At 33.4% G+C, this 24,348-nt stretch overlaps 1 protein-coding gene across 1 annotated transcript in view; it reads right to left on the bottom strand.

The window, feature by feature from the left end:
* LOC132720981 (adhesion G protein-coupled receptor L4-like) overlaps nucleotides 1–24,348 on the bottom strand; it is a 55,058-nt gene that overhangs the window by 17,653 nt on the left and 13,057 nt on the right. Inside the window, exons 3-11 of the mRNA XM_060705230.1 lie at nucleotides 16,974–17,153; nucleotides 16,404–16,577; nucleotides 14,307–14,483; nucleotides 14,013–14,186; nucleotides 11,677–11,787; nucleotides 11,172–11,263; nucleotides 10,660–10,863; nucleotides 8,905–8,976; nucleotides 1,218–1,338 (exon numbers count right to left, since the gene is read on the bottom strand). Coding sequence (XP_060561213.1) covers nucleotides 1,218–1,338; nucleotides 8,905–8,976; nucleotides 10,660–10,863; nucleotides 11,172–11,263; nucleotides 11,677–11,787; nucleotides 14,013–14,186; nucleotides 14,307–14,483; nucleotides 16,404–16,577; nucleotides 16,974–17,153 — 1,305 coding nt within the window. The remainder of the gene's footprint in view (nucleotides 1–1,217; nucleotides 1,339–8,904; nucleotides 8,977–10,659; nucleotides 10,864–11,171; nucleotides 11,264–11,676; nucleotides 11,788–14,012; nucleotides 14,187–14,306; nucleotides 14,484–16,403; nucleotides 16,578–16,973; nucleotides 17,154–24,348) is intronic.

Here is a 24,348-nt window from a genome sequence, read left to right as displayed (position 1 = left end):
CACTGATTGTTTTTGTTCCCTCAAAGTATTTTCCTCAAACAGATACAACGTATACACAGTTTCAATCTCCGGATTCAACTTTTGAGGGCATTTTCATAGTAGTTTTAGGTAAATTATGAAGACATTGGAATATTGCAGAACTGAGGAGTTTAGGATGAACACATTTTCGGCCTAAAATGTATTTTTAGCAAGTCATAAGGGGCAAAGTCAACTGAATACGAAATACAGCTGTTAAAGTGACTTATTCACTATTAAGACCAGTTCACTATTAAGACCACTTTGAGTCAGACCCGTTAGTGGTCTTAATAGAGAGAATTTACTGTATGAGCAAGCACAACGATCTGATTCTGCTTCAGAAAGCATTGCACTACAGGCGCTTTCTGCGATGACGCGTTGTCATTCATCAATCTGACATTTGCCAAACCTGTTGCGATTCTTACTTTTTGAAAGTATTTGTTTAATTTTTGTTTGAAGGACTTTTGTCATATTTTTTTTCATTAACAGATGTGCCTTGAGGAGAAACAGCAACCTGAATGACTGGGCCCTGATTTGTAAAGAAAATGGCATACACTTCCTTCCTTATACTGATGGTAGTTTTTGCAATGTATGGTATTTTGCCAGACTTTGCAGCCCAAATCTTGTTTTGGTGCTTTCGTTTTGGCTAAGTGAAATGAACTAATGTTTCGTCAACACGGACAATATGTACGAAAGATCGTACATTGTAATTTGAATACGGCTTAGCAACAACCCATCTACAGAAATGTCTTTACAAGCTATGCCAAGGAAATTACTACATTTCATGTAAAAAATTCTGGAAACAAAGTGATCCCTCGGAAGCATTAATCACAACAAAATAACATAAGAATTGCAGACTCGGTTTGATTGAGTCTGTACATGAGGGATAATGAATAAGTGTAACATGCAGAAGATTGTATTCCAAAGGCATACTCTGATCTTCTACCAAACATTTTTATTACAGTATACGAGTTGAGAATGTATAGCGAGCTTAAGTGAACGGACTGATGTGAAGCTAATATGTATATCTACCCGATAATCTTCATTTCTTTGTGTTTTTTTGTTTTCTTTTTGTTTTGCATTATTGAACAGTATAACGTTCTGGATGAATTCATATTTGAATAACAGTCACAACAATAATATATTTTGGAAACACAAAATTATCTAGCTCTACAACATTGGCTCTCATATTAATAACATACCAATATTTTTCTTTACGATTAGGGTTCCATTATCTTCGGGGCCATCCTCAATCGAATTACTCAAAACCTCAGCTAAGGAATCAATGGCCTTTAGCATTCTTGTTGATTCGTCATTGTTCTCCTAGAAAGTTGGAATTCCCTTTTCACGATTATTTTCTTTACATATTCATATAAGCCACATATACCTCAAACTAAAAAAGAACTCAAGTTACGAGAGAATTCACGAAAGAAAATAACAAAGATGATGAAAATTACGAACTTGATAATTGACTGCCAGAGATTTTGAGGAATAAAATGAAATGTCCAAAAGAGTTAACTATAGTTTCTAATCGAATAAGCTTTTTTAAAAGAAGTATTATTTTAGTGGTGTTAGACCTGTTTATGTGTTTCCGGTTTAGAGAAAACGTGGTTTAATAAATAGAATAAACAAGGAAAATCGAGAAATTATGCATTATTGATTATTTATTCCTCACAAATATCGATCCTTACGTCCATAAATTGGTAGCAGAGCGAAGTTTTCTTTGGGTTTTCATCGGCAAGACTGTATTATCGAATTAAGACATTAAGAAGCGTCAGTGTAATAGTAGTCGGACAGTAAGGTAAGACAGTCGGTTTTAACATTATGAGTGAGAAAGGGGAAAAGGGTACTTCTAGTACCGAATTAAACACGGAGGAATCAAATATCGTTGATATGCGGTTAAGAAAATCGACATTGAAGGCAAAGTTTACACGAATGAAGAATAAGTTAAAATATGAGATAGATGATAAAAATGAGAACACGTCTTTGTTGCAAGGCTATATTGACAGACTAGAAGAAGCTATGGATAATGTACATCAAGTTTTAAAAGAACTAGTGAATGAATATATAATTCAGGGTAGAACAAAAGAAATGTTAGTCACTATGTCAGAGATTGAACTTGTAGATAAGGAATATGAGAAAGTGATACAGGACTATCATAAGTTACAAGAAGAAATTAAAAGTGAAAGTCAAAGTGATCCTGTAGATGATAGTAAAAAGCAAATTGACATTGATTTATCAACGCAAATGAAAAGAGTATCAAAACCAATATTCACGGGTTCTAAGAAGGAATATGAGTTTTGGAAAGCTGCATTTACAGCTTGTATAGATAAAACCGAGGCAAGTGCTGAATATAAATTTTTACAAATGCGGCAATATCTAAGAGGGGAAGCTTTGAAGTCTATAGAAGGACTTGGTCATAGTGAAATTGCTTATGAAAAAGCAAAAGAGAGACTTGAAAGGAAATTTGGAGGAAAACGAAGAATTGTGAATAAATTCTTAGACGAGATAGAACAATTTCCACCCATAAGATATGAAAACGCTAAGAATATAGAACAATTTACAGATTTACTGGATGTAGCCATTGTCAACATTAAAGAAACAAATGCTGAAGATTTACAAAGTGGGTTCATGTATTCACAGTTGTTAAAAAAGCTCCCTGAATCAATGATTGCGAGATATCAAAGATGGATATATGAAAAAGAAGAGACAGAATCAGTAGAGATATTAAATGAATGGATACTGAAGGAAGCAGAATTCCGAACAATAGCTATGGAAACAAAATTTGGTCTTGATGGGAAGTTCGAGAAACCTAAGGATCAACGGTCGTTCTTCGGTAACAAGAGACAGTCACATAGGGAGTGTAAGCTGTGTCACATGTCACATGGAATATGGGATTGTAAAGCAATGAAGGAACTTTCAGTGAAAGATAGATGGGAGAAAGCAAAATCTTTAAAGTTATGTTTTCGTTGTCTAGGGGACAATCATTCTGGTAGAACATGCAAAAGAGTAAAAAAGTGCGGAATAAATGGTTGCTTGAAAATTCATCACAGACAGTTGCACCAGCCAGATTTAAATCCTGAAGCTGTAATGTTTAGGCCTGGTGAAAATAAACAGAACATTTTGCAAAGCCAACATAATACAAACGGTCAGACATTTACAAGTCAGGCATATACAAGTACATGTACACAAAATGTTTATGAAGCACTTCGTACAGTTCCAGTTCTGTTGTATGCCAATGGTCGAGAAATTCCAATTTATGCATTATTGGACGATGGGAGTACTAGGTCATATTTAAATGAAGATGTTGCGAAAGAATTAGGAGTAAGTTCAGAGTACGAGACTGTTAAAGTGAACACTTTGAATGGAAAATCTGTCAATCTTGATACAATGTGTGTGAACTTTCAGCTAAGCAGTTTAAATAGGGACACTAAAATTAATATGGAAGCCCATACAACACAAAAAGTAACAGGGAACTTGAGACCGGTAGACTGGACAAAGTATTGCGATCAGTGGCCGCACTTAAAAGGAATTCAATTTCCATAGGACATCGCCAGAAAGTTGATCTTTTAATTGGGATAGATTATTTAGAGCTACACAGGTCGTTGCAAGAAATTAGTGGACCGGAAGGTTCACCTTCAGCCAGATTGACTCCTTTAGGTTGGACATGTGTCGGCCCAGTACCAATGAAAGATGAGGAAATCAATTTATTTACATTTCATATGATGGACACTGTGAAGAAAGATGGTGAGATAAATGAGATTCTTAAAAAGTTTTGGGAATTGGAAGAAATTGAGGGTAAGCAGGGAACTAGCTTGAGTGTTTCTGATGAGAAAATAATAAAAATGATGAAAAGTGAAATCGTATATGATGAAGAAAGCAATAGGTACCAGGTTCCGGTGCCTTGGAAAGAAAACCAAAGTAAATTGAAAAATAACTATGAAATGGCATTTGAAAGATTAAAAAGCACAGAAAGAAAACTGAATGCAAATGCTGATCTAAAAGCTTGCTATGATGATATTATTAACAATTATGAAACGAAAGGTTATATTTCTAAACTGACTGAAAGTGATTTAAAAAATACGCAATGGACATTGCCACATTTTCCGGTTATACGTCTTGATAAGGAAACTACAAAAGTCCGGATTGTTTTTGATGCCTCAGCCAAGCATAACTCGCTGTCATTGAATGACGTGATTCATCAGGGACCGAAATTGCAAAACGATCTATTTGAAGTATTGCTCAGATTTCGAAGAAATGCTATTGCCATAATTTGTGACATTCGGGAAATGTACTTGCAAGTAGAATTATCACCTCCAGACAGACTTTATCATAGATTTCTTTGGAGAGAATCACCAAAACATCCAGTAGAGACATTTGAATTTAATAGACTTGTTTTCGGTGTTAATGCGTCGCCATTTTTAGCACAGTACGTCACCCAGCTTAATGCCAACAAATTTGAAGAGAAATATCCTCTTGCAGCAGAAACAGTCATAAATTGCACATATATGGATGATAGTATGAATTCCGTGGAAAATGAAGTAAAAGGAATTGATTTGTACAATGAATTGTCTGAACTTTGGGGAAAAGCAGGTATGTGCGCAAGAAAATGGCTGTCAAATTCCACAGAAGTATTAAATGAAATTCCTGTAGAATTGAGAGCTTCCCAGGTTAATTTGTCAGAAAGTGAATTGCCAACAGTTAAAACATTAGGCTTAATTTGGAAGTCAGATTCGGATGAATTTACATACAGCTATACAGAGTCTAGATCAGACATGAAAATAACTAAAAGAAGTGTATTAAGAAGAATTGCTGCTCTTTATGACCCTTTAGGTTTTTTAGTTCCATTCACAGTGAGGGCAAAGATGATTATGCAGAAAATTTGGCTGACAGGATTAGATTGGGACATTGAATTGCCTGAAATGTTAGCTTGTGACATAAAGCAGTGGTACAGTGAACTTAAAATATGAAAAACAAGATCAACAAGGAAAGGCGGCGTTCAATGAACGCAACCCCCATAAATACTTGTCAAATATTAAGGTTGAAAGGTGTATCCATGCATCAGAAGACACTGAACTTCATATATTTGTTGACGCATCAAGTGAAGCGTATGGATCGGTAGTGTACAACAAAAATTCAGCTTTACATAAGCCTAAAATTGTTGCTGCAAAAGGAAGAGTCGCTCCATTAAAATCATTAAGTATTCCGAGAATGGAACTTCTAGCTGCAGTACTTGGATTAACATTGACATTAACAATCTGTTCATCATTGAAAATGAACATTCACCAGTGTACATTCTGGTCCGATAGCATGAATGTTCTGTATTGGATTCATAGTCAAAGCAGGAAGTATAAGACATTTGTTGAGAATCGTGTAGGGTTCATACTTAACCTAGTCAATGGAGATACGTACCCGCAAAAGAGAATCCTGCATATCTGGCATCACGTGGAACGTCGATAACAGAATTGGCTGGAAACCCTCAGTGGTGGCATGGCCCAGACTTTCTTGAAAATACTCCGGAATTATGGCCAGAAAACAAAATGGAAATACATGATGTGGCTAAAGTAGAAATAAAAACGCAAGTCGACTTATAACAGCTATGTAACATTAAGTGAGAATAATGGCTTTAGACTTGAACCAACAAGGTACTCTGATTGGAATCGTTTAGTACGAATATCGGCTTGGGCTCATCGATTCATCGATAATTGTCAAGTTGCCAAAAAGGAACGTAGATTATCATTAGAATTGAGTGTTCAAGAAATAGAACAAGCAGAATATAAGATTATTCAAACTGCACAAGCAGAATGTTTCAGTGTTGAATATCAATGCCTTAAAAAAGGAAAAAATGTATCTTTAAGTAGTAAACTTGCACCGTTAAATCCGAAACTGGACTCTGAAGGAGTAATGAAAAGTGACACTAGATTAAAGTTTGTAGACTTCATCTCCTATGATGCTAGATTTCCTATCATTCTTCCGCGGAAGCATTGGGTGACAAAATTGATAGTTAAGAATTGTCATGAAAAAACATGCCATGGGGGCACGAATTTGACATTAGCCAAATTGTCTGGTAGATATTGGGTCATATCAGCCCGTGAAGAATAAGAAATTGGGAAAATCAATGTGCTAAATGTAAACGAAGCAAGGCGCAGGGTTCAAATCAGATTATGGGCGCATTGCCAGTTGAACGCTTTGGACAATCGATGCGAGCATTTACCAATACTGCTGTGGACTATGCCGGTCCATTCATTACAAAACAAGGCCGTGGGAAAACGAGACTTAAGTGTTACCTTTGTGTATTTACATGTTTAACAGTAAGAGCTGTACATCTTGAAATAGCTTACAGCTTGGACACAAACTCTTTTCTCAACGCTTTAAATAGATTTATCAGTCGTAGAGGTGTTCCAAGTGTTATTATATCTGATAATGGGACAAATTTTGTCGGTTGTGTTAACGAACTCAAAGATCTATACAAGAAACTTTATCAAAGTGCTATCATGAAAAGTGCTGTAAATAGAAAAATTGAGTGGAAATTCATTCCACCAAATGCACCACATTTTGGCGGATGTCATGAAGCTATGGTGAAATCGGCAAAGAAAGCGGTATATGCAATTCTGGGGAACGCGGATATCACAGATGAGGAATTAGTAACAGCAGTCGTTGGAGCTGAAAACTTGATAAACAGCAGACCTTTAACGTATCAGACATCAAACCCAAATGATGATACTGCGTTAACGCCCAATCATTTTTTGACTGGCCAGCTTGGTGGACAATTCGCTCCAGATATTATTGACAATGATCGTTATGATGTTAAAAAGCGATGGCGATATGTCCAGGAACTCCTACGCCATTTCTGGAAGCGTTGGCTTAGAGAATACTTGCCAACTCTGGGATCTCGATCTAAGTGGTTTCAAACTTCACGTGACTTCAAAGCAGACGATATTGTGTTCATAGTTGATCCAAACACACCCCGGGGACACTGGCCTCTAGGCCGAGTGACAAAAGTGTTCCACGGTCCAGATAGACATGTTCGTGTTGTAGATGTTCAAGTTGGGAGGAATGTATTTTGACGACCAATTTCGCGTTTAAGTCTTGTTGCAGAATCAAGCAAAAGTTGTTAGTAACTCATTTATGCAAAAAAAAGTAAACAGAAAAGTTTTAAAAATTAACAAAGGCATAGTGTTTAAAGGGCATAATTATCCCCAGTGACTTCTTTTAAGATTAATTTGATGAGAGGCATAGTGTTAAGGGGCATAATAATCCCCAGAGCCCTCTCATGATAAAATCTAGTTTTTCATAAATGGTACATAGAATTGGAAGAATGAAAGAACTTGAAAGATATCGCAGATTTTCAAAGACTCTAAAATACATTGATATGTTAATTAAAGAAAAATTTAGCAAGACTTTAACATTTCAGTTAAATGCTGTTTTTTGCTGTTGACTATATGTGTGTTGTAATTCTTTAAACTGCAGAAAAAGTAAATTGAATTTGTGAAAACAGTTGCTGTTAAAATATTGTTGATTAAATATAATCAATTATCAAAAATGTTTGACATTTAGTTTTTAAAGAACATACTTTTACTGCTGTTTACTGTACAAAGGGTTGAATTTATCATGTGTAGATAAAATGATGAAGACATTTTTAAATAGTGGGTTAAAATAGTTATGATTTACATGTATGTACATTTCTATACACTGTCATTCTTCATACTAAAATAATGTTGTTTCACTAAAAGTCTGATAATACTAAATTCATTTTATCTTGTTTTTTTTTTGTTTTGTTAAAATGTTAGTTAAACATTAAATATTAAGTTCGGTCTGACATATTTTTGGTTTGAAGAGTGATAGGTAGTTTTCTGTTTAATCAGCAATTCATGTTTATTTTTTTTGTGTGTTACAATTTCAAATGTGATAAGGGAAGTAATCACTGCATTATAATGTTTGTTAAAGTAAATTGGATTGTCTCCCCTTAAAAAGTATAATTATTAAAGAGACAATTGTGTAGAGATCATATACTGACTGAAGCTAAACTAAAGATGATGTGTATTTAGGTATATGTATATATTATGAGATTTAAAACTTAGGAATTATTAAGTATTGGTATAAAGTCAAATGTTACTTTATTTTGTGTAATTATGGTTACTACTGTAAATGAATGACAATTTGCAAGTATTTGAAAAAAAATAAAATAATAATAATAATAAATGATGAAAAATGAATGAGGTAACATTTTTAAAGTTAAATGGTTATTTAGATTTTTGATAGGAAATGCATAACAACATGTACATTTGTATTTTTTGTTTGTTTTCACATGGCGTTTTTTCAATTATGAGAAAAATACAATTTATTGTTAAGTATCGGTCTAGTAAAAATATCGTAAAAATTCGAGTACATTTTTAGGTACTTATCGTTATTATATAATTGTCAGATAGAATGATAATTGATCGTTAAAATTTAGTTATTATCGTTATTGATCGGTAAGACCGATCAATGTGTGGGGGTATGTCCAAAAGAGTTAACTATAGTTTCTAATCGAATAAGCTTTTTTGAAAGAAGTATTATTTTAGTGGTGTTAGACCTGTTTATGTGTTTCCGGTTTTGAGAAAACGTGGTTTAATAAATAGAATAAACAAGGAAAATCGAGAAATTATGCATTATCGATTATTTATTCCTCACAAATATCGATCCTTACGTCCATGAAATGTACTTTACCTTTTGCTTGATCAGCATTTAGTCTAATATACTTAATTTAAACGTATTATTTTAAAAAACATAAATAATTAAAGTATTTTAATTTTGAAATGAAATTACTTGTTCAATGTAATTTAGTTACGTATTTCAACTGAATTCTTCAATTTTATATAAAAAGACATAGACTCGCTCAATACATACCGACTGAGAAAGAGACTTCCAACTCTCCTGATTGGATTCATCAACAAGATTACTCGCAATTTCTAGGAGTTCCTATCGGAGAAAAACGAAAATGTATTTAACTTTGTAAGAGAAATTATCCAGTTAAACTCAACAAAACAACTAGAACTGTGTCCAAAGGAAACGTGTGCCCCCACTGACAACATATATATGGTATATAGTGAAAAATCAACAAAGGGCCATAATTCTGTTAAATTTGGTCGCACCAAAAATTCCTTCCTTTATTTCCATCTATACATTAAGGTTGTTCATCCCTGGAAGTTTAAGCAAAATCTGCCACCCGGTTTAAGAGGAGTTGCGTTCACAAAATTTCTATATGGTATATAGTGAAAAAATCAACAAAGGGCCATAATTCTGTTAAATTTGGCCGCAGCAAAAATTCCTTCCTTTACTTCTATCTATACATTAAGGTTGTTTATCCCTGGAAGTTTAAGCAAAATCTGCCATCCGGTTTAAGAGAAGTTGCGTTCACAAAATTTCTATATGGTATATAGTGAAAAAATCAACAAAGGGCCATAATTCTATTAAATTTGGCCGCAGCAAAAATTCCTTCCTTTACTACCACCTACACATTAAGGTTGTTCATCCCTGCAAGTTTGAGCAAAATCTGCAATCTGGTTTAAGAGGAAATGCGTTCACAAAATTTCTACATAGTATATAGTGAAAAAATCAACAAAAAGCCATAATTCTGTAAAATTTGGTCGCACCAAAAATTCCTTCCTTTACTACCATCTACACATTCAGGTTGTTCATCCCTGCAAGTTTAAGCAAAATCTGCTATCCGGTTTAAGAGAAGTTGCGTTCACAAAATTTCTACATAGTATATAGTGAAGAAGTCAACAAAGGGCCATAATTCTGTTAAATTTGGTGGCAGCAAAAATTCCTTCCTTTTCTGCCATCTACACGTTAAGGTTGTTCATCCCTGGAAGTTTAAACAAAATCTGCCATCCGGTTTAAGAGGAGATGCGTTCAAAAAAAAATTCTACATAGTATATAGTGAAAAAATCAACAAAAAGCCATAATTCTGTAAAATTTGGTCGCAGCAAAAATTCCTTCCTTTACTACCATCTACACATTAAGGTTGTTCATCCCTGCAAGTTTAAGCAAAATCTGCTATCCGGTTTAAGAGAAGTTGCGTTCACAAAATATCTACATAGTATATGGTGAAAAAATCAACAAAGGGACATAATTCTGTTAAATTTGGTCGCAGCAAAAATTCCTTCCTTTACTACCATCTACACATTAAGGTTGTTCATCGCTGGAAGTTAAAGCAAAATCTGCCATCCGGTTTAAGAGGAGTTGTGAACATTTCGGGACGTACGGACGGACGGACTGACTGACGGACGGACGGACGGACAAGTGCAACTCTATATGCTCCCACTTTGTTGGGGCATAATAATGTTTTAGCAAGTGGAAATAGAGTAAAACCAATCTTATTATAACTTTATAATTGCTTTATAAAAAAACAATAGTCAGGTAAGTATTTTTTAAAAATCCTGAAGCTGAATACTTTTAGTTCCATACTATATTGAATACTTTTATCCACATAAATATTAAAATTTCTAATTTCAGTAGTGAATCAAATCTGTTGATGTATGCTTAGGAAAGCTCTCCTTTTCATAAAAGGTGTTCTTATTTAAATGTCTTGAATGTGTTATAATGAGATCTTTTATGCTACTGATACTAAATTTAACAAAAATAGTTAGCATATCATACATCAGTAATGTTTTCATTTATGATTCCAGAAGATGTTGCCAACACATTCGCTACTGTCTCCAGCGATGAAGATAGAACACTTAATTCTCCATCAGTTAAAGTATTGTTGTTATCAGTTGTTTCATTTACTGCTGTCACTTTTAAAATGTCCACCAAGACAGTATCAACTTCATCCCCGGTTGCATTTTTACTCAGCGTTGATACCTAAGTGTACACAATTACTAATTTATTTTGTATAGAGTTTTTAGGTAGTGGAGAAAAAATCTTTAAACTTGTTTATCTGTACATCGTATAGTAAGGCATTACTTCAATAAATAAAACACATTATTTTAGTGACAGAATAAATGTAAATAGTCTTTAATCTTTATAAAGTAAAAACGCCATCAGAACAAAAATGGAAGAAATTATCAACAAACAAAATTATCAACTGTTTGTTAGGTTAGTTGTTGTTGTTGTTTTTGTCACTTACAGTTTTTCATTTAACTAGAATAAAATTTTATTGAAACACTTACCGTTTCATTAACTTTTATTATCGATTCACGAACGCAATCATATTGTGGCAAGTTCCACACTCCTCCGGCACCACATGTCCTAGATATTGAACCTTAAATGTTGTTATAGAAATGTATATATAATGAATCATTAATCCATCGACAATATTTTGGATGTTTAGGCAATTATATAAAATAAATTATTAATCAGCTAAATTTTTTAAATCAGTTAATTTATTTATTATGACAAAATAAATTTGGATGGATTTTAAACTTTAGAAAATAATAAAAATCGGGACAATAATGGAAGAAAGAATTAAACAAAATAAATCAACTGTTATTGCCACAAACAGGAACTTTGGATAGTTTTAATGATATAAAATACTTGTTTCAGTAAAAGGGATTAACTGTAAAATATACATATTGTAAAACGCCTTATTAAAAGAAACTAGGTTGTGTTATTTTTAAAATAATCAAGTCTGATCAATAAGAGTTTACAATCCATGCTTACAAGTATTACTGATACCTGAAAATCCGTTTCGGCAACGTTTATCCCTAGTATTTCCAGATATTGTTTCTGGCCAAGTAAGTCCTCTACTGTCTACATTCTCCTTACAAGTTTTAGGTGTTTGTACTTCTACAGGATCATGAAGGGATTATCATAACTAAATTCGTGTAAGATGTATTCAAGTAATAAAGTCCATCTAAGAATAACGAAAGCGGATGATTAACGTTCTAGAGCGTATGCAATCTCAGACTGTAATGTTTCTAAATGAATTTTATCACGTTTTTCTCAGTCAAATTTGTCAAAATATAAATGATGGTTGCCAAATTGATTTGATATTTACTATGTCAACGTTACTGTCTCGAAAATTTGGCAATTCGTTAAGTCTTTTATTCTTTACCGTTACATACTAATTCGAAACTATTTCTATCAAAGTCATTACAATCGAAAAAACTAGTACTCAATCCTTGGCGTCAAATTGAACATAAAAACATATTTTCTACAATATTAATGGTCCATAAAAGAAATCGTTTGCGGGAGCTAGCTAAACTTGATATCAATAATATACAATGTATCTCATAAAAATGCTTAAAATGCCAGACTAGTCTGATGAAAATATTCCTGTATAAGAATTTATAAATAAAAATAAGAAACAATTGATAAGATTGATATTAGAAGAATTGTCTAAAGATAAATATGCAGGGAAATTGGACGGAATGAGAATCTTGTGCTTGTGAAGAGACATGTGTATGCCCCCAAAGTAAAGATGGAAAAGTAGAAGTTATACCAGATCTACATACATCTCGGGAGGAGGCCGATACCAGAATTATGCTACATATGCAACATGCGGCTAAAATGATGACAAAGCAATAATTGTACGATCTCCTGATACTTATATTATGGTTTTACTTCTAACGTAAGCACAGTCTATCAACATTTTAATTTTATTTGACCTTGGTGTGGCTAATAATAGAAGACTGTTCGAAGTAAATAAAATCGTTGATAGATTAGGATAAGATCTTTGCAAAGCATTGATTGGGCTACTTAGTATCACCGGATGTGATACCACGAGCCCTTTTTATGAGGAGAGGGAAATTAAAGCCGTAAAAACTTTTTTTAAATATCCTGAATATATACTTATAACCAGTTTTCAAGAGAATGGGCAAAAGTGTTGATATTCAAGAAGAAGATTTCAAAATTCTAGAACAGTTTGTTTGCATTTTATACAGGAAAGACAAAGAAGTGACATAAATAAGTTGCGCGTTGACATTTTCAGACAAAAGTTTAGACCAAATGCAGACATACTTACCATAACCTATGTTATTGACTTGCGTTCAATACCACCATATCTTTCCACATTCAAGATGCATATTTTTAGATCAAATTACCAAGTATTTGTGTGGTGAAATGCCTTTCGTCAATTCCCAGCTATTCCAAGTCCTGATAGATATGGGTGGAATATTGGTACAACCAGAGGTCTCTTATATACATTGTACCTGGACAGAGGGAAATATACTACCACCAGAATTAATTGAAATCATAGCTAATAAAAATGCTAGTGAAGTGTTACAATATGAGTAAAATGAAGGTGATCTAGAGGAAATTGAAATTTATATGGATGTCATTTTCAAAGAAGATTTCGAGTAATAATTAATATGTGACTAAAAGCTATTAGTGAAACATTGGAAAGGGGGGGGGGGTAAGTTATATTCTAAAATAGCATTATCATTAAACCAATTTGAACAACAAAAAGTCTTTTTAACTTCTATAATATTTATACAAACACATTTTTTATAATTAAGTGATGTTTTGCTTTCTTTCAAACAAAACCACAAAGTTTATATTAAAATGTTAATAAAATAACAGGACAATGGTGGCCATTTTGAATTTGGCGGCCATTTTGAAAAGTAAAAACATCAATTGATTATGAAGTTAATCATTTAAGAGACATTTCTATGATCTAAAACTAAAAAAAAATCGACCACATAACAATTCATTTGGTTAAAAGATTAATGGTTATTTCAATTAGACTGTTTATTAAGAAATTGTGACAGGGGCAGATAATTCACATTGGCTGTGTCTTATTGGTAAATGTTTCAGTCAGACAGCAACGTGCAAATGTCTTCCTATATGTTTGTCTTTAAAACTACATGGGTCCTATCAAATACCCAGAGGGGGTAAACTTTTCCATTTCTAGCTCATACTCTATATGTCTATTTCTTAAAAGAAAGATAATAATACAAATTAAAAACATGCCCTCACATGGAACATTCGTATATAGACTTTAAAACAATATATACTATCGTGAATACGAATGATAAATAAATTTAATAAAAATATACATTAAATAAAAGTACCTTTCATGCATGTCGGGGCAGTGGAAGACCATGATCCTGTTGATAAACAAAGACGAGTTTCTCTGCCATTTAAAATATATCCTTCGTCACAACCGTAAACTGCTTCTTTGTCAAAAGTCGTTCCTTTGGGAGTTGAGACATTACCGTTTGATGGATTACTGAGAATACCACAATCTGTAATACAAAATTACATCATCTCAATAACTTTTAACCAATTAGTTATGAATAACAATTTTTGAACGTTAACAACTAAAATGGAAAATGAACATAGGTATAAATGTTAAATAATATAACCTTTAATAGAGCAAGTTGGTGCTGATGAGCTCCAAGAACCATTATATAAACACGTGATTGTATTGGCACCATTAATATTGTATCCAATATTACATCTGAAAGTTGCTGTTGCTTTGTACTTAGTGCCAGCAGAGTTGTCAATCTCACCATTTCCAAGGGAACCCAATCCTCCACAATCTGAAAATGATTTACACATGTGACAAGCTTATTTGTATTTTCAAATTATTTTCTTTGCTAAATTGAATATTAAGTACACAAAAAAGACTTTCTGAATAAAGTTAGTCAAAATTTAATGGCGGCACCGTTTTCTTCCAGATATCTTTGTAAATCATTTAAGTATAGAGAGAGAGTATAGAGGATCGGACTTGAATTCTCGCCTTGACGGACTCCTATTTCGACGGACAAAATAAAAGAGAGTGATTACCTTTATGCTTTACCAAAGATTTGATATTTTGGTACATGGTACAAATTGTTTGTCAATAAAGTTTTGCGTAAATTTTTGCCAGTGGCCGAATCGCCAAATTCTATCAAAACATTGTGAGAAATCTACATAAGCACAATAAACCTTTTGTTTTCTTTTCCTTAAGATCTCAATAAGTGCGTAGAGCGTAAACATGTGATCAGAACATGAATATGCTTGATTTTCATTAAGTAAATACGTATTTTAAATATAATTGGTTAGTCTTAAGTTTAAGACTGCTGTAAAAAGTTTTCCTAGACATAATATAATTGTAATTTGTTTGTAAAAACTAGTGTCTAGAGAATTTTCTTTGTTTATTTTAATTGGAAAAATGAACCCCACAAGCCAGGATTTGCAATTTAATAGTGAGTTGAAGAGTTTATTGTAGATAGGTAATTAATGTGCCCACCTAATATATAATGAGCAGGCTAGACGCTTTTCCATTATTTAAATTTCTAATATGTATTAACATTTCAGGTCTCACAATGTTTTGATAGAATTTGGCGATTCGGACACTGGCAAAATTTATGCAAAACTTTTATGATGGAACATTATTCGAGCAATTTGTACCATGTACCAAAATATCAAATCTTTTGTAAAGCATAAAGGTAATCACTCTCATTTTTTGTCCGCCGAAATAGGAGTCCGTCAATGCGAGAATTTAAATCCGATCCTCTTTTCTCTATACTTAAATGATCACCAAAGATATCTGGAGGGAAACGGTGCCGCCGGAATCGTTCTAGATGTACCTTTGCTCAAACTTTTAATCATTCTTTACGCTGACGACACCGTGATAGTCTCGGATAATTCTGTCGATTTTCAAGTTTAAATTACTTTAACTCGTATTGTATTCAATGGGAATTAACAGTTTATCCAAATAAAACAAAGGTAATAGTATTCTGAGTTAGAAATACAAAATACATATCATTTTAATCTAGGCGAATATAAAACTTGAAATAACTGACAATTACCACTATCTAGGTTTGACATTTTCTATGTCCGGTTCATTTCTTAAAGCTAGGCAACATATAAGCCAACGGGCAAATAAAGCAATGCATATTCTTTTAACAAAAACAAATAAAGCAGACCTACCCCCTGATTTGATAAAAATGTTTTTGTTTAATAAAGCACAGTTATGCCTTGTACTACTACAAGTTATCTATAAGCCAGAAAGTCCCGTCTGCACCGACAATCAGTATAAGGGTAACTGTGAAGCTGAGACTCGCTTTCGCCGTGAAAAGCTACCCTCGAGTCTCTATCGGTTATGTATGGTTATTACATGTATAAAGTGATATGATTAAATGAAATCATTAATTAATAGTTATTCTCTTGTCTAAAGTAAACATTGCTTGGCACAATTCCTTCATATAAACGACTTTTATTGCCATGTTTGATACATGGGTGATTATAAATAATTGAGGAGTCACACGACTGAAGGTTAGCAATCATAAAATGTTACAAATCTTAGTAAGCAGCCTGAAACAAATCCCGTCACACCTTATAAGCAGTATAAAACATTGGTGACATACACAACTTCCGGGTTAAAATTCATTTAATTTTTGTATAAATAACGCATCTTGAATTATTGAAATAAAGTTTGTTTACTATATCATGTTTTAAAAGAATTGATAACCTACCTCTCAAAGTACAGTTAGCAACTTCCCATTGTCCTGCATCTAAGCATGTAATACTGGCGGTATTTTCCGTGTATCCATCAGTACAAGACACTGTTGCTATGCTACCGACAGTGATGCTTGCAGAATCATCAAGGTTCAAGTTGCCATTAGTTATAGCTGGTAAATTCCCACAGTCTATAAATTTGTTTTAGAATTCAGAAGTACAACAATTGCTATTAAATTATTAAAAACAAGTAACACTACTTTGTAAAAAAAACACTTTAAAATGTATAAATTTATTTGGTCATTCTCGTAAGAAAACCAACAATGCAAAGTTCGATTTTCGATATTTCGAAATATTTTTTTCTAGCTTTTCCGGGTTTCAAGTTGAATGTAGGAACAGGGTCGTCAAAAAATTAAGTTTGGAAATTGAAATCGTTATTAAGATTAACAAGCGGTTGGTTTTTGCCAAAACTACTGACACAAGACAATAATTAGTGAAGGGCAACTTTTAATCTATAAAATTTATTATTAAAATTATTTATTATTTTCAACATTCAGTCCAACAATGCTATATAACTAAACATTTACCTCGTGTACAAACAGGTAAGAGATATGTCCAGCCTCCTTTTTGACACAACCCTACATCAGGCCCTGACATAGTATATCCGTCAGGACAACTATAATATACAAGATCTCCTTGCCAACCGTCATCAAATTTATAGGTTAAATTTATTCCATTTACTTCAAAAACTGGCGGATCTCCACAATCTGAAACAAAATGTGATGTAAACATTGTACAACCATATAAATGCTGTATTTTATTCCAGGTTCATAGGCAACCGTATAAATGCTATATCTTCTTTGAGGTAGACATTGCACAACCATACAAATGCTTTTTTATCTGTGAGGTACACAGCTCAGCCATAAAATGCCTTATTTTCAGTGAGGTACCCAGTACAACCATATAAATGCTATGTTTTCTGTGAGGTACCTAGCACAATCATATAAATGCTATATGTTTTGTAAGGTACACATTGTACAGCCATTAAAATGCTATATCTGCGGTGAGGTAAACATTGTACAACCATATAAATGCTATATTTTCCGTGAGGTTCACAGTGCAATCATATGAGGTATACAGTACAACCATGCTGTATTTTTCGTGAGGAAAACATTGTACAACCACATTATTGCTGTATTTTCCATGAGGTAAACATTGTACAACCACATAAATGCTGTATTTTCCGTGAAGTAAACATTGTACAACCATATATGCTGTATTTTCTGTAAGGTAAATCTTGTACAACCATAGACATGCTGTATTTTCCGTTAGGAAGACATTGTACAGCCATATAAATGGTGTACTTTCTGTGAGGTAAACATTGTACAACAATATAAATGCTGTATGTTGCGTGAGGTAAACATTGTACAACCATATAAATGCTGTATTTTCCGTGAGGTAAACATTGTTCAACCATATAAATGCTGTATTTTCCGTGAGGTTAACATTGTACAACCAAAGAAATGCTGTATTTTCCATGAGGTAAACACAGTACAACCATATAAATGCTGTATTTTCCGTGAGTTTAACACAGTACAACCATATAAACGCTTTTTTTTCCGTGAGGTAAACATTGTACAACCATATAAACGCTGTATTTTCTGTGAGGTTAACATTGTTCAACCATAGAAATACTGTTTTCTCCGTGAGGTAAACATTGTACAACCATATAAATGCTGTATTTTCTGTGAGGTTAACATTGTTCAACCATAGAAATGCTGTTTTCTCCGTGGGGTAAACATTGTACAACCATATAAATGCTGTTTTTTCCGTGAGGTTAACATTGTACAACCATAGAAATGCTATATTTTCCATGAGGTAAACACAGTACAACCATATAAATGTTGTATTTTCCGTGAGTTTAACACAGTACAACCATATAAACGCTTTTTTTCTGTGAGGTTAACATTGTTCAACCATAGAAATGCTGTATTCTCAGTTAGGTGAACATTGTACAACCATATAAATGCTGTTTTTTCTGTAAGGTATACAGTGTCACAAAGTGAAAGTACGTTTGTAAAATATTGCATTATATTTTCACGCCGAACCTCATTTTTACTCTATATTCATTGATGTGAGATTGCATCATCTTTTGTCCAATTTAGAGTTTTCGGGTGAAATTATTATTTAGAGTATTTTTATGGTTTGCATAAATTTTCATGTCTCAATTTAAACATTTTGCCGTTTATTTCACAAAAATCCTTTCAGTAATAAGAAAGTTACATTTTTGTTTTATGAACCAGATACAGTCGAGACTGTCATATGTGACTTTCCAAGGGATCTTCAGAAAAAGGTCACATATGACAGGGAGTCTCTTAATACAGTCTCAAAGAAAATTAATTTTAAATATCATCTATCTGTCTCTATACCATTGTGACTTAAACATCCTGTTTGTTTTGTGATTGTGCATGACACTTACAATATATATATATATATATATATATATATATATATATATATATATATATATATATATATATATATATATATATATATATATATATATATATGGATATAATTATGCAAATAAAACAATTTTCCAACATCAAAGAATATGTAAAATGTGAACTGCAAATATTTGTGCACATTATATTTAATCAATAAATTACATGCATTGATTTCTTATTGGAAAATTTGACTTAGAATTTATAGAAAATAAAGTTCTAATTACCTCCCTTTAATAGCCTTTATTTACATGAAATGTTAAATTGGGTGATATCTTTATAAATCATGCTTATTTGAACTTACAATATTGACAAATCTTAATTTGAGCATCATATTTATGAAATAAAACCTTGAAAAAATTGTGTTACATATCCAGAGCTTTTTCTGGTTTGGTATCAATATTTTTTCCGTATTAATTATGCAGCCATAAAAAGGTAAATTAAAAATAAGCTGCCTAAAAAATCTTCCGTGGGCACTCTATAATTAAAAAAAAATAATCTAACACAAGTCTTAACCCAGTTTACTCTGGCCATCATGTACATTACACACACGTCGATTGCATCATGCTTCCCATGAACAGACACTACGTCACTTGATACCTGCATGTATACTGTGTAATTGAGATAGAGGTGTGTAGACTTTGTTTGCTACTGGATTATAATTGGACTTAATTATTTTGGCCCTCTGGGTGTTATAATAGGTATTATTTATCTGATTAACGGACAATTAAAAGGTGTGAAAGTCGTTTAAATCAGACCGAACTTTTGCATTGGGACCAGACAATAAGGGTCGCTTGTCACATATGACAGGGAGTCGTTTAATTCAGACCATTTATATAGGAAAATACGTTGGGAGTACTGAAACAAGGTCGGATAAGACAGGGAGTCGTTTAAATCAGGGGGTCGCTTAGGCAGTCTCGACTGTATATGTATTATGTCTGTATTTGTAGGACGGGCCTTTATTTTACATAACTATTTTTCCCGCCGTCAAAGCTTTATTTCGTGCAAATCGATTTTTCATGTTTTGCACGATCTGTTTTCCCGCTCAGTACTCAGTAGTTTGCTATATAATGACTAAATTTTAAGTGATATATTGCAATGCACTGGACGTTATACAGGTCACTATGACAGTGACAGACAAATTATATTTGTCATAAAATTACAGCTTGTACAAGGTAAATTTAATTTGCTAGTGATTTTGTTTCATAAATTTTTGCTATTTCGTAAAATACTATTTTCTATTAGAATTATAGTTTATTTGATTCAGGTTTAGTTATTTGGCAGTAATTTATTGTTTTCTAAATTTTCTAAATTTTTGCAAATTAAATTTTAAAAGCTCTTTTTATTCTAGTGTTTCGCTATTGCAAATTTATACCGAGACATGTTAATTGATGTATGTTAATTGAAGTTTTAATTATATTGTAATTGTATAGGAGCTATGAATATTTTATAGATATATATATATATATATATCTATTCATAAATAATTTATTATGGTTCTACCGTATTTGTGTAACCTTATGTAAAATGCTGCAGTATCAATTTAATTTACGTAAATTCAACGTATCAAAACTAACGTATCTCTAGAGAAGGATCTTCAGTGGCATGATTTTGGAAGACGTTTATTTATTGGTGGTTATTATGTGGCGTATATTTGAATATATTTGCAACGCAGTATAATGCGGATGTGATTGAAAATTTTGTTCCACGGAATGTATGGTGTACTATAGTGGACATTTTGTTTATTCAAAGAAGCACGTTATTTTATTGGAAACCGACAAAGGTCGATTCTTTTCCAAGGGACTTTATTATACCCTTATGTTCGATTATCATGGAACTTATCATGTTTATACTTTGTAGCTTCTTATTTGAGGACGCACCCGAAGATGACACGGGCCCTCCACACGTATGTCCATGGCTAAAGGGTGACGTATGCCCTTGTTCAGGATCCGATCAACTGTGCCAACACTGTAGGAAGTACAGTTTCGCTTGATAAGATTTTATACAAGACGCCCGCCATTGTGACGAATTTTGTTCAACAACGCCACCACTTTATTGAAACATCATGACAGAAACTTTACGGGAGAAATAGACTAAGATACGTTGATAGTGTTTGTTTGCGCAGTGACTTTTCATATATAATCATTTTTCATTTATAAATATTCATTTCTTGTAAATAAATTTGTATATATTTTTCTGTTCTGAGTTGTTGGTTGTTTTAGATAGCAATTGTGGTCGGCCTGGTATCCCAGCGTAGTCCCTATTGTGACATTTGGTGACCTCGACGTGATTGGATACCGGTTGACTAGAGTTGTTATTTGAAACAAACCACACTCATTTTACTGCAGCTAGGTTATATAGCTAACACTAGAAACTTTGGTTTTTATTTTAAATAAAAAGTTTTATTTACAATTAAAAGTTAAATTTAGTTTACTTAAAGGTAGTTAAATTTTGTATCACTTTTAATTATAATTATTTTTTTTATATTTAGTGTGATTATAATTTCTTAACATTTTCAGATTGATACCGTGACAAATGAAACGGACTTGTGTGTGTGACAGCTATCCAGCTGAGAGGTTATAACAGCCACACAGACCCGACAGTGGACGTTTGGACGTTTAGGGTGAGTTCGTTCCATTTTCCTCCTTTTAGGTGTCGCTTTATGATGAGACCACCAGTTTTGTAATCTGAAAGTGACCTTTCGGTAAAACACCGGAAGTACACATATACACACATACACACTGCAATTTAAGGTACTAACCGCCTTGTGTACATTTTCTAGATAAAGAAACTGTGTCTGTTTTCTAGGTGAACATTTAATTTATTGTGTCATTTACAATTTTACTTTGTGTTTACTTTGTGTCTGTAGTATATTGAAACTGGCCATATACCTTTTATATTTTTGCACTGTGGGGTAAAGTGCTACGCGACATTGAGTTTTGGGTCGTAGTTTGGACTTTGAAGTTTAAAGTATTTTGAACAGTTTCAATTATTGCCTACTGTCTACTGTACACTTAAGATTATTATTATACAACTTTAGTGAGATACTTAGATGAGTTTGAAACTTAGTGTTTGTAGTGGTGAGGTATAGTGTTTAGAATATATGATACATTGTTTATTTTAGTACTGTGTACAGTGAAGGTACATTTTGATTATAGCGCTAGAGTGATAAATGCGTTTTATTATATGGTGTTAAACTGAAGTGTAGTGTTATAGTGCACCGTGATTAGTGAATATAGCGTTTTGTGTTTAAGGGTTGTAGTGTTACCCTTTAATGATACTTTGATATCATTGTTCTACCTCACGGTAAGATTTTACTTGGATCCTAAGTTGTTGTTGTAGTAGTGTTACAGTGTAGGAAATATACATAATAAGTTCAAGATGACTAGTGTAAATGAGTTGATGAAGGTAGGTCAGGAGTTAGGGTATACAGATGAGGCTTTGAGAAACTTTGTTAAAGAGGAGCAAGCAAGGGAGCGTGAAGAAAGACATAGTAGGTTAGAAGCTGAGAAGGAACGTTTAGAAGCTGAGAAGGATTAGTTAGAATTAGAAGCTAGGTTAGCAAAAGAGAAGTTAAGTAATGAGAAAGAGAAGTTAGATTATGAGTTTAAGATCTCTAGGGAGAAGTTAGATTATGCTCGTCAGTTAGAAAGAGAGAAGGAGGAAGCCGAAACTAGGAAGTAAGAAATAGAGATAGAAATGGAAAAAGAGAAGTTAAGTAATGAGGCTAGGGTTGCAAAGGAGAAGTTAGAAATAGCTCGTCAGTTAGAAAGAGAGAAGGAGGAAGCAGAAGCTAGGAAGTTAGATACAGAATATAAGATGAAGATAGAGTTAGATATGTTAGGTAAGAAGAGTGTAGGTAAGGTTAAGGTTAAGATGACTCCATTTGACGAAAAGATTGATTCTATGGATGCGTATTTGAATGTTTATGAAACTTATGCGTCTGCTCAGAATTGAGAACATGAAATGTGGTCACTAAACTTACCGTTTCTGTTAAAAGGTACTGCTAGGGAGGTATTTGATAGGCTTCCATTAGAAGATAGAACGGATTATGATAAGCTGAAAGATGCTTTGTTAAGGCAGTTTGAGTTGACTGATGATGGGTATAAGAAGTTTAGGACTGAAAGGCCCCGTGAAAATGACACTTTTGTTATGTTCCTAGCTAGAATTTCTAGATACTTAGATGGTTGGCTAAGATTGAGTAAGGTGGAGAAGACTTATGAAAAGTTGTTAGACTTCATAGTAAGGGATCAATTTTTAGATATCTGCAATAGAGAACTATATCAGAACCTTAGTAGTAAGAAGTTGTTTTCAGCCCGTGAAGTAGCGGAAGATGCAGATTTGTTTGCCAAGACTAGAGGAGGTCCGAAGTATGTAGTGAATCATGGAATTAAAGAAAGAGCTAAGCCTTATGCACTGCCGAGTAGACCTGTAGATAGAAATCAAGGTAGTAGTTATCGTATGCAAAGAGGTAACGATAGACTGGTAAATAGAGGTAGAGCATCTCAGCAGTATGAAGGTTATAAATGCGCATATTGTGGTCGTTTAGGGCATACAGCATTTTTCTGTAGAAATAAGGCTACAAATAAAGCTAACGCAGTGGAAGACATAGAACCGAACTCAATGAATCCAAGTAAGAATGATAATAGTTATCAGGGTAATAGAAGGCGAGGAGGTTATAGAGGTAGGAGTAGAGGTAGAGGAAGAAATAGAGATGCAGATTCGAAAATTTCGATGCCGAGATCAGATAGTGGTAGTAGTTTGATAGAACTTGGGGATTTTGAAGACGTGGGTACAGTTACTATAAATTCATGTCCGACAACTAGAGGTATATGTAATGGTAAAGCTATAGTTGCAATGAGAGATACTGGGTGTACATGTGTCATAGTACGAAGGAATTTGGTAAATGCAAATCAATTGTTAGGGAAGTCCAGACGATGTAAGTACATTGATGGTAGTGAGCACAGATTAGACATGGCGTTAATTGATCTTGATTGTCCGTATTACAGGGGTACTGTAGAAGCACTATGTGTAGATAATCCTACAAATGATGTAATTATCGGGAATATAGAGGGTGCTGTAGAACCAAATTTTAGTACGTTAGCTTCAGCAGTAAAAACAAGATCGCAGAGTAAAGTTAAAGCTCATAGAAGACTTAAAGTTCCTTCACAGATTTTAGACATCACTAATGTAGAGTTTGTAGAGAAGCAGCAGGCAGATAGTACATTAGATGGTTGTAGAAAGAAAGCAGAGGAAGGTACGGTTAGAAACTGTAGAGGTAAAGGGCAAGTGAAGTTTCAGATCAGGAATAAGATGTTGTTTAGAGAGTTTACGGCAGGAAATGGTGACGTAAGTAGGCAGTTAGTAGTTCCTAAGGATCTTAGGGAGACTGTGTTAAAAGTAGCTCATGACTCGCTTTTTGGCAGGACATCTTGGTATTAGGAAGACAAGTGATAGA

The sequence above is a fragment of the Ruditapes philippinarum genome, unplaced genomic scaffold (genome assembly GCF_026571515.1).
Source record: "Ruditapes philippinarum isolate M1 unplaced genomic scaffold, ASM2657151v2 ctg1666_1_1_1_1, whole genome shotgun sequence".
Lineage (NCBI taxonomy): Eukaryota > Metazoa > Mollusca > Bivalvia > Venerida > Veneridae > Ruditapes > Ruditapes philippinarum.
This window is presented reverse-complemented; position numbering and strand designations above follow the sequence as displayed.